A 16109-nucleotide genomic window follows, 5' to 3' on the forward strand; every position below is an offset into this window, starting at 1 on the left:
GTTTTAGCATGGGGATGACACAGTTCATTGTCTGGGCTAAACAACTTAACATTGCCACTGCTGTGTAGAAAGTTGATCACATATTTACATCTAATACTGCTCTGGTAGTCCAAGTCACCTTCATCTCTCATTGACACCAGCAAAGACTTAAATAAGTGACAACAGCCAAAGACTTAAAAAGAAAAAAAAAATCATTGAAAACAAGAAGAGGCTGAGTGTGGTGGCTCACACCTGTAATCCCAGCACTTTGAGAGGCTGAGGCAGGAGGATCACTTGAGGCCAGAAGTTTGAGACCAGCCTGGATGATGTAGTGAGACCCCATCTCTACAATTTTTTTTTATTTTAATGAGCTGGGTGTGGTGGTATGTGCCTGTAGTCTCAGCTACACAGAAGGCTGAGGAGGGAGGCTTGCTTGAGCCCAGGAGTTCGAGGCTGCAGTGGGCTAGGATTATGCCACTGCACTCTAGCCTAGGCAACAGAGTGAGACCCTATCTCTCAAAAATAAAAGAAGAAGGAAAAATCCAGAGAAAATAAGATGTGGAGAATTCAGTTTTTAGAAGAATTAATCTTTAAACTTATGTTCGGCCCCAGAACCTACAAAAATTGTAGAGCCCTTCCTGTCATCACAACTAAGTGTTGGTAGTTTTATTGATCCCTTTGCAGTTGTGATCCTTCCTCTGATTATGCAAAGGAAGTTTCAGTTGGAATCTAAGACCATGGTGTTAAATCAACTATTAGCAATGCTGTCTCTCGTTGGGTTAATATACAGTCACTGTGTATGTGCGTCCCGGCTCAGGTGAAACAGAAACCTCCCATTGATACTGAGGAGACGTTTTCCCATATAATCCCTCAGTATGGAATTTTCAGTGGCCTAAAAGGTAAGGCTGTTTCTTTGATCAGGGATTATGAGCCAGAAGCTGATTTACTCAGCATTAGAAGTGATTTAAGAGAGTGTCCTTGAGTGTTATAGAAAGGGACTTTGCCACTTAGTGAATCTTGTGAGGTTAAAAACCTCAAAGCATACATTAAAATGAAATGAAAACCCTGCTTTATAGCTTGGGGTATCTCTCATGTCAGAGTAATTTTATAGCTTTCCCCAAGGTTGTTTTGTTGTGTGGTCATGTGAAGTAAAATTTAATGTGATGACTGAGCTTGTAAAAATAACCTATCTTTTCTGTTATTGGAGGTTTTCAGAAAATGTTCACATGTGCTGGTCCTAATGTAAGTGATCCCAACTTAATTTTTTTCGAAAAGCACTATTTAAAACAATTTATGTAGATTATTCAGGTTCTGAAGTTTAAGTTCATTTCAGAAAAGCAACCTAAAGCAAAATGATGACATCAAATTTGGGGTGTTTTACTATCTACATGCTTATATTTTGTTTTGTTTGGTTTTCTTAATATTTTTAACATAATTATGAACTATTTATTCCACCAAACCCATCTTTTGTTAACGTTAAAGCCAGTTTATTTATAGCTGTAAAATATAGCAATAGTATAAATACATTAAGCGTTCAGAATGCCTTGGATATTACAGAACAAGGGATTAGTTGGCTTGGTGGAAATTTAACTTTGTGGTACTGAATGGCTTCAGAAAATTATTCTAGAATGGTGTAGTTACAAGGGAAGGCTCTAGTGTGAAGGAAGCAAAAGTTACATTAAGAAACAAGTGCTTGATTTGCTGAGTAAGTCACACGGAGAGATCTGTTGGTCTGAACGAATCCATTCTTTCCAAAATAATTTTACAGCAAAGATTTCCGGCACAAGGCTATTCCTCCTTTGATGTCCTCATACTTGGATGCTGGTGTGGAATTCGGATCTTTCTTGCCAATCAAAATATTTTGAAGACTTTAACACAAGGCCTTTGCATATATTTTATTTTTGGACTTTTGGTGGTGATAGCAAAGCACTAAGAGAATTCAAAATGTTATTAGCATAGGATGGTTTGTCATGGGAGCAGTTCAAGGGTGAGGGTGAAGATACCATCTTTGATGGGGAAACAAATGAACAACGACTAGAGGTTTCCAGTAAAAACTGGAATTTAGTCTCTCACTATTTATCTAAAGAATAAACAAAACAGACATAGGCCAGGCACGATTGCTCACACCTGTAATCCCCGCACTTTGGGAGGCCACGGCAGGTGGATCGCTTGAGGTCAGAAGTTCAAGACCAGCCTGGCCAACATAGTGAAATCCCGTCTCTACTAAAAATACAAAACTTCACGGGGCATGGTGGTAGTGTCTGTAATCCTGACTACTTGGGAGGTTGAGGCAGGAGAATCACTTGAATCCGGGAGGCAGATGCTGCAGTGAGCCAAGATCACGCCACTGCACTCCAGCCTGGGCGACAGAGCAAATCTCCATCTCAAAAATAAATAAATATATAAAAATAAACAAAACAGACATAGTCCCAGGGCATTTTCGATTCTGTGCCACGATGGGCGCTTTCTTTCCTCAGGTGTCGCATCAGCCGGATCTTACGAACCCCTCAGGGCTGTGCTCTCTTGGTTGGAGTGGGGGGCAGTGGCAAGCAGAGCTTGTCCAGGCTGGCAGCTTACCTTTGTGGCCTTGAGGTCTTTCAGATCACTCTGACCGAGGGCTGTGGAATCCAGGAACTTCGGGTGAGTAAAGGAGACAGGCAGTTCTTCTGACCCTTCTGCTTGGTAGATAAAGCCGAGGCTCCCAGTGCGCCCACCTTGGCTGTGACTCCCAGACTTGGCCAAGGCCTCCCAAACCACAGGAGAGCGGGAGCTCTTTAGAGCAGTAATTGACCTGTGGCAGTTTTGCCTTTATGGTCAAATTAGTAATAATAAATTTTTACAAGTTTTATGTAGGTTTAATAACATGTAAACCTGACTTAGAAAATATTTACTTAAATACTTGCTTACACAAATGTCTTTCTATTTTCTATTAATCAAACCTGATGCTTATTGCTGTTAGTGTTCCTGTATGACAGGTTGGGGAAAAAAGACACTAACTTCACAAGTGAAAATAGATTTCTTCCACATTGGATAAGAATAGGAGAAGATGATGCAATAGGAATAACACGTTCAGGAAACTCTCGTGTGTTTTTCAAGCTTTGCTTTTTAGTAACAAATGTACTTACAAAATAGTACCTACAATTTGTGCCAAGTGATAATTTAAATTTTAAAAAATCACATATTTTTAATATTACTAATGAAATAAAACCCATTTTCAGTAAAATAGGACAGTTGTTAAAATGAGCAGACTTCTTTTTATGGCACTGCTTGAAAAAGGCATCAATGAATTCGCTTGTACTCAGTGAGAAGGGAGTTGGTGATCTGAGCCTGTTTTCATCTCTCTGCTGCAGTAAGCCAGAAACACAACACTCATCCTTACATGTCGGAAATGGAGGTGGTGTCACACTGCTATCCCCTAGAATGAGGTCTCTCAGAGAAGGAATACGTGAACCAGTGAAAGGCACCCCACAGTGCTATGGCGATACAGTTACTCAGTTCTCCCCGGCACTCACACACATCCTCTCAACGCGGTATCAGCATTTTAACAAAACATGAGTGATGGCCTTTCCTTACAGGTAGATCTTGCCAATTTGTACATCCGAACTGGAGCCAAGAACATGCCCACTGTGTTCCTGCTGACAGATGCCCAGGTTCTAGATGAGAGCTTCCTCATGCTGATTAATGACTTGCTGGCATCAGGTGATTAAACCAACACATTTCTTGAAAGATCTTCCCCAATGACAAATTATCTGTAGTTTCAGTGAACTTTAAAGAGAGAGAATTCGTCTTTGAGATGTTTGCTGGGCAGTCTTTAGGGAGAAACCTATAAACCTAACTAATTTGAGGTGTGTTGCTTTCTTAGTCTGTTTATGGATGAGAAGGCCTTCAGTGAAGTAAATGTTATTCCTACACTTGTGGGTATAGAGGATGTATTCATCATGGCTTGTATGTGTCGTATTCTTGTAAATAAAAAAGAAACATGACATTTCTGATTTTAAACTCATCATTTATGCTGAACTTTGTCTTGTAAAACATGTCAAACGTTTAAAAGTTATATGTAAAATTTAAATTGCAATGATCTTTTAGTAATTCTACTCATTCTTTGGGGCAGGAGAAATCCCAGATCTGTTCAGCGATGAAGATGTGGACAAGATAATTTCTGGAATTCATAATGAAGTTCATGCTCTGGGCATGGTGGACTCCAGAGAAAACTGTTGGAAATTCTTTTTGGCCAGGGTGCGACTGCAGCTCAAAGTAAGAAATACTTGCTTAATTGGCATATTAGTTAAAACCTGCTATTGCAACTATCTGGTTCTATTCTGAGTTTTTTATTATGAGTTTGAATTTCAGTGATGCATTTGGAAAGGATGTGTGCATTTTTACACACCTGTATCTGGGGTGTACCTTCCTAAAGTGTCCCATGATGCTGGGCTCCTGCAAAGCACTGCTGAGCAGTGTGTGCAGTCCTCAGCTGAAGCGCCTGTGGTCTGTGCCCTTGAGGAACTTACACTGTTATAGAACACAGGAGACATCACAAGTAATTATCATACAATATAAATGTAAACAGTGCTGTGGGATTACAGAGGAGCGCAGTATCCTTCGTCACCGGAGCTGGTCATCCTGGAGGAAATGATGGGCCACGTGTCAAGCATGGAGAAGAATTCAAAGGGAGGAGCTTTCAGGGACGGGAAATGGCATTTATATAAAGGTCAAGTGCATGGTACACATTTGGAGAAACCCAAGTTACCTCTAAAGGCCTGGAACATAGAGTTCTTATAGGGAGAGTGAGATCAATAAATCTGGAAAAGTAAATTGGAATGAGATAAGAGGTTTCTAAATCATGAAGTGAATAGTGAGGAGAGTTTTGAATTAAGAAAGTGGTGATGATGTCAGTAACTTCAGGGAAAGGAATTTAGAAGTAACACTCAGATGGGCCAGGTGCAGTGGCTCACACCTGTAATCCCAGCACTTTGGGAAGCCATGGCAGGAGGATCACCTGAGGTCAGGAGTTCAAGACCAACCTGGCCAACATGATGAAACCCCATCTCTACTAAAAATACAAAAATTAGCCAGGTTTGGTGGCATGTGCCTGTAATCCCAGCTACTGGGGTGGCTGAGGCAGGAGAATCACTTGAACCCAGGAGGCAGAGGTTGCAGTGAGCCAAGATCATGCCATTATACTCCAGCCCGGGTGACAGAGTGACACTCTGTCTCAAAAACAAAAGAAGTAATGCTCAGATGTTCTGAAGGATTACCCCAGTGTTCTTCCTCATTAGCTGCTCTGTGCTATAGTGTATCACATAGGCAGACAATATAACCAGATAATAGAACAATAAAGGTCAAATATCACAAGATAACAGGGAGAGCCTCTAAACTCGTCAGGAAGCCAATTTAAGAATGCTGCTAGGAAAATTCAGGCTTTCTGGTATGGAATGGTTAGTAATCTAGGAAAGCTGCTACTTTACTGTTGCTTCCATGTTGTTGCCTGTCAAGTTAGTGGCAGGCTGCGGCAGCTATAGAGCTGGAGTATTTAAGGACAGGAGATGGGGACTGGCATTGGCCCTGAATATGCCTTTGATTGGACGTTAGGGAGCAGAGTCACTAAGTTTCTCCAACATTCTGCTATTTCAAGTTTCACATTAATCTTACTAAGCAATTCTGGGCTGAGGTTAGAAGGTTAGAACTTAAGGTTCAGTTGCCCAAAGAGCTTTCTTCCCATCAAAAATAGACTAAGAATACATTTGTCAGCTAGTAACAAGGCCAGGGATTTCTTCCTGTTCCATTGTGATATACTAGAATCAAATTTTCTTTATCGAATGGGAAAACAAGTACAATGTTAGAATTTGAGGTAGTAGTAGTATAAATCAGTGGTTCTCATACTCTATTGCTCAGAGCTGCAGAATCAACATCAACAAGAAACTTTTGAAAAATGTAGTTTCTCCAACTCCACCCCAGACCTCCTGAAGCAGAAACTTTGGGTGGCCCCAGAAATCTATCTTAACAAGGCCTCCAGGTGATTCAGAGGCATGATGAAATTTAAGAGCCATTGTTATAAATAGTGCTAGAATGAACATTGTATATATCTTGCATGCTCAACTTTGCTTGCTTCTACAGGATAAATTCCTAGAATGGATATTGCTAGATTCAATAGTTACAGCTTGTGATACTTTTAAAACATGCCTTCAAATTCTTTGATGCTCTTCTTACTCACAGGTGGCATCTAGATCCCCTCTTCTTGAATTTGGGTGGGGAGCTTATGAATCTTCAGCTAATATCCAGTATGACAGAGGTGATGCTGAGCTAAAGGGCTCAATTTTCTATTGGATTGTACATATTTTTGTCTATAAGAGTTCTATGTATTTAGGCAATTATTCTTATATATGTGTCTCATGTATATTTTTCCTATTCTTTTGTCTTTTAAACGTACTTATGGCACATGTTCGTTTATAGGTCTGTAACTCTCCAATTTTTTAAAGGTTTATGTATTAGATTAATCAGTTTTTTCCTTAATGGATCCTCAGATCCATTTCTTAGAAAAGTATTTTACTCTTCAAGATAATCTTTTTTTTTTATTTTTTGTTATTTATTTACTTATTTATTTTTTGAGACAGAGTTTCACTCTTGTTGCCCAGGCTGGAATGCAATGGCGTGATCTGAGCTCACTGTAGCCTCTGCCTCCTGGGTTCAAGTGATTCTCCTGCCTCAGCCTCCCAAGTAAGTGGGATTACAGGTGCCGGCCACCACACCTGGCTAATTTTTTGTATTTTTAGTAAAGACAGGGTTTCACCATGTTGGACAGGCTGGTCTTGAACTCATGGCCTCATGTCCACCTGCCTTGGCCTCCCAAAGTGCGGTATTACAGGCATGAGCAAGATAATCTTTGCTAGAAGCAGTTGGAACTCACATTGAGCTACAGTAAGAGAAAACTCAACAGTTTCTTGAAGCCTTTCACAATATCAAGTCCAGACTGGCTCAGTATTATCCTTAGAGGTCCCTTAGAAAAGATGCTCATCTCTTGTCTTTCCCTTCTGCCTGCTTTCATCGTGATGCCTCTTGCCTCCTGATCACAGGTGGGTACAGTATGTTTATGTTCCAGGCAGGGGGATGGAAGGGGAAGAGGACCTGGAGACTCTGTACCAGGAAACCTAAGCTCCTCCCCAAAACCCTAAGCTGATGTCTGACTGGCCTCAAATGTTTCCCATGCTGTCTCCAGCTACTAAGGAGTCTGCAGGAGTAAATATTTAATTTGGGGACATTGCCTTTATGAGTAAAATTTGAAATGGATTTTGGAATAGTTTTAAAAAGAAGCAGTATCAGTCATTTCAGTGCCCATATGCTTTCATGCTCTGTTTAAAACTTTGCTACCTCTGAAATATATTTTTTATTAAATATGGTGAAGTGTGAGCTGAGAGGTTTCAGGTTATTTTTCCCAAAAAGATGTCTTCTTGTCTAAACACCATGTATTTCTTCCTTACCAGCTTCAAATACCATCTTTAGTGTATGTCCAGTAGTCATATTAATTGCGTCTGTTTCTAAATTCTCTGTTCTCTTTTCTTCTTAACTCTCTGCTACTGATTTCAGCATTGCACTATAAATTAGTAAAGCTTTATCATTTATTTTCATTTCCAGTTGCTCTTTCTTGTTAAGCTTTTTCTACTTACCCTCCTGTGTGTATATGTTTGGATAAGTATTAGCATCATTTTGTCAAATTCTCAACACACTCCATGTCAACTTTGATTGAAATCATGCCGAATGCTTATTTTATATTAGAATTTAATCTTCAGGGTACAATGTCTTTTATTGCTTTTATAGAAGGATTGTTTCATAAAGTTTTGTAATGGTGTATTATTTGTATATAGGAGAGCTATTGATTTTTAACTTTATAATCAGCTACCTTACTGTCTCTCTTATAGTTTCTAATAGTTGGTGGATATCATATAGCCTGCAGGTAAAGATATTTTGTCTTTCCTGCTATTCTGTTTTTCTGCTCTCCTCCCTCATTGCATTGGTAAATATTGCAGAACATTAAGTAATTTTGATAATAGTAGGAATTCTCTCTTAATTCTTACTTTAATGGGGATGTATCTAATGTTTCACAGTTAGGTTTTCTGTTGGCTTTTGATTCAGAATATGTATCTTGTCAAAGAAGTATCAACCTAGTAAATTCGTTTTCAGCATCTATTGAGATAGGTATATGTTTTTTTCCTTATACTTACTAATATTCATATAATACAGAATGATATACAGAAGTTTTACATTTTTATATTTTTATATCCATCAGCCTTTTTCTTTGTTTCCTTTGGGTCTGTGTGTAGGCAGACCTTACCGAAACTGAGGTCAGTTTAATATTCATCTCTATTGTTGTCTTATCCTTTTTATGGTCTTATTTTTTAGTATTTAACCCAATGCAAGATGGAATTTATTTTGGAATTAGATTTGGATAATTCCCCACCCCTACCCCGCCATCATCACAGGACTATTAATTGAATGACTTATCTCTTCCCTACTAAAATGAGTAGGAGGTTGGTTTTGTTTTTGTTATGTGCTATTTTGTTTTTAACATCGAGTAGAAATAGGATATCTCTGTCAGAAGAAGGGATCCCACTTCTGATCCCCTTTGGCCTTGTCACTTAGTTCGATCCATCCTGTGGAAGGCTGATGGTCAGCACCATGACCTCTTTACCTTGAAGGAGAATTATTATGGTAAAAATGAGTAGTATTTTAGCCTGAAAATGCCAACTTCTTTCTTTTAATTTATGTATATTACCCCCACATCCTTGGAATTTTAAAGAAGAATTCCAAATTGCTCTATGTTATTTTCAGATATCATGATACTCACCAGTGTGTACTAAAGACTCAGAATTTCTGATGAGCTGATATCTCCTTTGCATACATTCCAAGCTGGACACCATGGAAAGCTTAATGTGTTACCGGGGGTTGGTGAGCACACCTGGCAGGTCAAGCTAAATGATGTGAAGTTGCCACCCCATTACCCATGCTCACCACCCAAAGTCAGTTCCCACTTGGAATGCAGAGACAATGAGAACCTGTTGGCATGCAAAATGTGACCTCTGAATCCCAGAGGGCAGTTCCCATTAACAACCATCAGATGTGTGTCCTTGGATTGCCTCAAATAAGCCAATGAATAGCAATGCCAGATGCCTTCTCTCCTTCACATTTGTCTATGTGCATCTTTTCCCACACAGTTCTTATCTTACAGCTAGAATACAGAACTTCCGACTCCTCTCTGGTGGACCTTAGTTAACCCAGTAACTTTTCTTTCTTACTTTCCTTCCTGGCCATCTGATGCTGTAGTGCAGAGGACACTTGATTTATGTGGCAACCTCTGATTCCCTCCCAAGATTTTAGATATTTGCCTCGTTATCTACCTACTTAAGTGTATATATAGAGATCCATTTCTGATAATTTTAAAAATATATGCTCATTGGAGAGAATTCAAAAATACAGAACAACATGAAAACAATATTTTTAAACAACCCTTAATAATATTGCCTAGAGATAACATATTGGTATCTTTCCTCTCAGTTTTCTAAGTGCATATAAACATGAAGTATATATTCAGAACTAAAAAATTTTTATTCACATCTCACGCAGTCTTCTTTAATTACCTACCCATTTCCTTTTCTGATTAGAAGTCTCCCATAGCAGGTAAAAATCAAATGATTCAAGAATTTGGTGAATGGAATGAACTATTTAACTGAGATGTACTTTATTCTAAACAACTCTTTGTAGAAAATGTCCTTTATCCATTTATAGCTTTTTCCAAATTTCCTATTGGTTTGCTGTAACTTCATATTGTTTTATATGAGCACTTTATATAGTGGATATTATTTATATGTCCAGAATGTTCTGGTTTTATGTGTTTCCAGTTTTTTTTTTTTTATTTATCATAATTCTGCTAACTTTATGATGACCTCCTGTTTTACATTCATGTGTATTAAAAATGTTAAATTTTTATTTTATGGCTTTCATGTGTTAAGGCTTTTTTAGGAAGCAATTTTTGCACTCCATGGTTATAAAAATATTATTCTGAATTTTCTTTACAGGAATTTATAATATTTTTAATGTTCGGCCAGACAGTTTTGTGTAAATTATAAGATGGCTTTCCTACTGTTCCACCCCTGAATACCCTCAATGCCATTTATTATGTAAACTCTCTTTTATCACTGATTCAAAATGCTATTTATCTCATCTATTAAATTCCTAAATATATAAGATTCTATTTGGGGCTGTCTATTATGTCCCATTAATTTGTTTCTGCGTAATTGCCACACTGCATAATAAACACACATAATTGGTGTGTTTATTATAACCTTACAGTGTATTCTGGAATCTAGTAGAGCAAGATCACCTTCCTTTTCTACATTTACTTAGTTATTTCCACCTTTAATTTCCTGGATTAACTATGAAATCAGTTTGACGACTTTTTAAAAAATTCAATGAAAATGTATAGACTGATTTTGGGGGATAATGGATATAATTGCAATATTGAATTTTTTATTCATTCACCTACACTGTTTTCCTTGTTATAATTTAAGGTTTATTCTTGATAGTGTGAATTCTTTCACAACACAAAGGATATTTTTCCAGATATCCTTTGATCTTCTTACTCATTTTTATTCTGGCTGAACTTTAAAATCATTTTGCTAAATTCTGCTAATCCATTGGGAATTATTAGAATCACCTAAAATTTGTTAATGAATATGGGAAGAATTAGCATCTTTATAATAATTGACCTCTTCCGAGAATGTGGCACATCTCTTCCTTTAGTCAAAATGTCTTTGAGCTTTGAAAAAGCAACTAATTATCTTCAATTCATTTTACACATTTCTCATTAAGTTCTTTTCTCAATATTTTATAGCATTTTCCACTCCTGCCAAATTTCTAACTGATCACTATGGACATAAAAGAAAGCCATTGGATGGAGGGAAGGAGGAATGATGAATATTTAGTTATGTGTTTGTTTTACCAACCAATTCAGTGCACACATTAACTCCACTAGCTTTTGCATTTTGTTCTTTAGAGTTTGCTGGGTAGACAGATCATCTTTTAATTTTTAATCCTTTTAATAATCACCACTTTCCTATATCTTGGGACAGTCATACTTTCTGAACAACGGTTAAAATTTTTAAGTAACTATAGTGATCATCTTTATTCATTTATTTATTTATGTAATGCGAATGCCATTAACTTTCCATCGTTGAGTATTGGATGAAATGTTGACCTGAGGTATTTTAAATATTTTTTAGTAAAAGGTGTTGCAGTTTATCCTTTCCGTTTTTATTTAAACCCCCTTCTTTTATCTTCTTTCTTCATCTTGGCCAGTTCTACTATGGATTTCTCTTATTTTCTTTCCTTCCAGCCTCTTGAGAGTGCTATGCAAGTTTTTATTCTTTTCTTCAGGTTCTTATATTAAATCAACTTCAGAGGAATTAGCTGCCTTTCAATCTTCAGGATGCTTTTCTGTTTTTCTTGGTTTTACAGTATTTCTTCCTCTGGCTCCACTTAGGCTTCTTTCCTCTTCTTCCTTCTTGGATAGTAGAGACAGCACTTCACAGCTAAAGTATGGCAACAGACAAAGTGGGTGATGTCCTCCTGGCTCACACTGCGTCATGTACAGGGACCTGAGAGTGTCAACAAAAATGTCAAGCCCACTTGTATGCAAGCAACAGATTAACACAGACACACATGGCATAAGCCAAAAGACTTAGTAGTAACGCAAGTAATTTTCAGGGTATGTTTTTCATTTTGTGTAAAACCTCAACTACTCACCTGGCCAGTGGAAAATCAGTTATCGCAGAACCTTATCCTTGTAAGATTGTGTAGTCGAGTCTCTTCAAACCTACCTCTGGCTGAGGAGCAGAACGTTTGACTTCTTTCCCTTATACGGATAGCCATCTCAACAGCTTCATCCATGAGAGGGACACTCTTCACCCCTCCTGCCGTACATCCTGACACATGCACTAATGAGGAACAAGAAACACTCTAACAGCTGGCTTGCCCATCACTGGTTCCAGAGCTCTGTGAGTCTCTATTCTGCCAACTGTGTTTTGCTTTGCAGGACCACATCTCTCTGGATACAGTGCTCTAGTTTCTGTCCTCCCATTTTCTGTTATTATTTGATGTAAGCAGAATGAAAAGAACTTTAGAGAAAGACAAAAGGTGCAACCTTGTACTCTGTATCTGAACTTCACCCTCTTTAAGATTAGATAAACAATGAAACCTCAAAAAAATTAGGACACAAATATCAATGTTTTATTTTGCCCAGAAAAGCTTTTTTCAAACTGCTATAAGTTTACTCATTCATTTAGCCATTCATCACTCAGCAAATATGTACTGAGTGCCCATGATGTGCTGAGTCCTTGGAATGTGACAGGGAGCAAAGGCTAACCCAGCCACTGCCCACCTAGAGCCACCTCATTCAATCCAGTAATCACACACAAAAAGTAAAATCACAACGATGTACTTGAGAGATAAAGGTTATGTAGGATAACAGAAGACAGGGCAAGGAAGATGTCACGAAAAAATAATGATCAAGAAGAGAGTTCCAAAGCATGAATAGAAGTCTTTCTATTATTTTATATTGTAAAAGGAAATTTTTACACCAGAAATCCAGTGCTTAATCCCTTGAGTAAGAATATCACTGTGTGTTGAATATCCTTTGCATGTTGGAAAGCATGTCGTGCTTTTCTCATTTTTCTAGCATTCAGCTGTGGGGTTTGCTGGTAGAGTCTGAGGCCTGTTCTTGCAATGATGCATGTGTGTAGAGTTACCCCATTGCGTCAGCAGAAACACCGACTACTCTAACAGAGCAGCGCTGATCGAAAGCCAGAGACTTGGCATGACACAATTCAAATACAGCCCCAGCCAGAAGAAAGAAAAATAGGCATCTGATTTTCTTAAAAAACAAAACAAAACTTATACGTTGTTATGGGGCTAGAGACTGGCTTGGAACGCAGTCTGTGACCAGTGCAGGCCCTGGTGACAAGCACGGCAGCTGAGACGAGGGATCTGCTTCCTGTCTTCCCCCTCAGGAATAGGTTTGCTCTTTGCTCTCTGTTGGGATTCCACATACAGTTTTCTTTGTGAAAAGCAGACTTTTGTTCAGAAAAAGAAAAATTAACTAAAACTCCCTGATGTCAAACATTCTTCTAGCAAAAATCTGTAATGTCCAGTATTTACACAAGTCAAAGGTTATGGGAATGAGTTCATTGTGTGCTATCTAAAAGGGAAATAAATAAGAAAATGTATTGAGTGTGCACATGTTGAAGCTATTGGATCTTTAAGAACAAATTGAAATTGAAAGGTAATTAGATGGGGGGAGTGATACATACAGGAAGATATGAGGACCATGATAAAGTGACACTGAGGCAGTCAAACCTGGGAAGGTTTTCCACACTAAACCTCCATTCCTGCGAGGGTTTCCTCAGATTTAGATTTGATTATTCTTGAAAAATACTGACACTTTTGAGGATAAATGCAAACGTAAGTGATGAACGGAAGCTTCTGAAGTAAATATGTGGGAGGGTTACTACCATCTGAGAATAAACTATATCAACTGGAAAAAAAAAAACAGAGTGACTGTAGCAATTCACATTTTCATTACCAGATGAAATGGACTGAGTCCCGTTAGTGATATACAAATAAATATGTACTTACGATGAGATCTTATCTAAAAGAAACGAAAACATATTACAAAGCACGGGGAAAAGTGGATTCCTGCAAATGAGTCATGACACCTGTGTGGGCAAAAGAGAAAAAAGGAATAGAAAATTCTGTGGTATGAATTCCAAAAGCAAGTTCCTGACATCCAAATGTTAGAGCTGCAGGAAGTACATAGATGGTGATTTCAGGGTTTGCTTTTTACTTGTGAGAATTTGCTTTGAGAAAAAAAGCACACCTGCCAGAGGCATTTTTAACTTTTTTTTTTTTTTCCCACTGACTTTCCTTTCTAATCCCACTGTGGGAAACTAACTTAAGCCAGTTTGCTCACTTGCAATTGTCAAGAACTTTTTGGTGGGGGCGGGAAGAGAAAGGACGGTGCAGTTCAGTGAATGTAGGTACTTCAAGGTAGATGACATCTGTTGGGTGAGGGAGAGGACTTTTTCCCCAAATCTCCCAACTCAAGGTATGCTTCCAGGAAAGGATGTCTCAGACTGAAGCCTCCTACAGAGAGCTGATTGCTGATAATAAGGAGACACACACAGAAGCCTTACAACCTGCCCTATAATCTTAGTGTAATCCCAGCTCTGTTCTTTTGGGGACCTGGGTTGCCCATCCCTGGAGGTTTCTTTGGGGCAGATGTGGCAATATTTTCATGGAAAGATTCAGCTGATCTTGTTGGAATCACATCAAAAGGCTAGACTCTTTCTAAGCAGTTTACCACAGGACTGGTCAAGTTCCAAAATCCCAAGGGCCACTGTCCAAAATATAATTATTGGGATACCTTGATACTTAGATTTTTAAATATTGTTCATACCTTGCCAGAGCTATGCACACATTTTTGGTGAGGAGATTTTGCTTCATGTATCTTGAACATTACTTATTTCCTCAGTGAAAAGTCATGTCTACCATCCATGATGCTGCCTAACCAAACATTTACGTTGATAAGAGAAGTAGTTGGCTAAGAGCTTCTGGTAGCTGGCTCTGCAGTGTGGGCTTCCATTAGAGTCCATGCAAGACTGATTAGCCACCTCCCCACCAGTCTGTGTAGCCCTTGGTGGTGTATTCCAGATATTAACCAACAGCCCCTAAGGTGTAAAATAAAATGACTATTCACATGCATATTATACTACTAGTTAAATTATAGACAATATAACACCCTTTTAAAATTATTTATTTTGTTTTTATTTCTGATAAGCCCTTTGCTATATTAAGCTTTCATTAAATTAAGGGAAATATAATGGGAAACTTATTTGGAATGATTTTTCCCTCACGGTAATGTTCCTTGTGACAACTGGGGTTTACCTCAGTTTATCTGTAAAGTTGTATAAACTGTCTTAGAAAAGAGCAGAATAACCAATGGTTTCCAGACATTAGCATGGGTTTCTGGAAAAATCTCACATGACACCACTACCAAGGAAAGCTGGATGGCAGGAGAAATTTTATGCTCAATTTTTAGCAAAACTAGAAATTACTGAGCAGTGAATTGGGTCAATTACTGCACTTTCAAGGCTAGCATGACACTCTCCTTTCCCTTCAAAGGAATTACTAATGAACAAGTATATTTCTGTAATTTAATTCCCAGAGTCTAGTTTAGCTGATAGAATTTAGATTACATATAATTATGTATTTAAAATTCTCTAAATTTTTCATCTTACTCTGTGTGTAGAGACCTAGAGTCTATGCATATTTAATGAACTGCAAAAACATGGAAAAAGTCAATGTTTCATTTAAGTATTCCTGTAGACAATTTAAAACTATCAGGCTGTCACTGTGGGTGTCAGAATCACCTGAGAGTGTTTGTTGTAGGCACACATTGCTGAGTCCCACCCCCAGAGTTTCTGATTATTTATGTCTAGCATTAGTCCAAGGATTTGCATTTCTAACCAGCTCCTAGACACTTCTTTGAGAACAACTGGTCTCCATGCCACCCTCCCAGGCCCACTCACAATATGCAATTTTACATAGTGTTGTAAGGATCCTTATTTAAGTAATAATACATAACATAGGAGAAAATATCTTCAATAATAAAATTGTAGAAAAGAAAAATAGTTCTCTAAGTGACCATTCTATATTATTTTTCAGTAAAAAATTAGTCCATTCTCACACTGCTATAAAGAAATACCTGAGACTGGGTAATTTATAAAGGAAAGAGGTTTAATTGACTCTCAGTTCCACATGGGCTGGGGAGGCCTCAGGAGACTTATAATCATCCCAGAAGGGGAAGCAAGAACCTTCTTCACATGGCGACAGGAGAGAGAAGTGCATGCAGGGGAAATGCCAGATGCTTTTAAAACCATCATATCTCATGAGAACAGCATGGGGGAAACCACCCCCGTGATCCAGTCACCTCCCACCTGATCCCTCTCTCGACACATGAGGATTATGAGGATTTCAACTCGAGATGAGGTTTGGGTATGGACACAGAGGCAAACCATACCAATAAC

The 16109-nt window shown here is 38.3% G+C and overlaps 1 protein-coding gene across 1 annotated transcript in view; it reads left to right on the forward strand.

Annotated features, from left to right (window-relative positions):
* Window positions 1-16109, forward strand: part of DNAH11 (dynein axonemal heavy chain 11) — a 407209-nt gene that overhangs the window by 222882 nt on the left and 168218 nt on the right. The window contains exons 52-54 of the mRNA XM_033192171.1: window positions 2457-2619; window positions 3555-3678; window positions 4091-4233. Coding sequence (XP_033048062.1) covers window positions 2457-2619; window positions 3555-3678; window positions 4091-4233 — 430 coding nt within the window. The remainder of the gene's footprint in view (window positions 1-2456; window positions 2620-3554; window positions 3679-4090; window positions 4234-16109) is intronic.

The sequence above is a fragment of the Trachypithecus francoisi genome, unplaced genomic scaffold (genome assembly GCF_009764315.1).
Source record: "Trachypithecus francoisi isolate TF-2019V2 unplaced genomic scaffold, Tfra_2.0 Lachesis_group4, whole genome shotgun sequence".
Classification (NCBI taxonomy): domain Eukaryota; kingdom Metazoa; phylum Chordata; class Mammalia; order Primates; family Cercopithecidae; genus Trachypithecus; species Trachypithecus francoisi.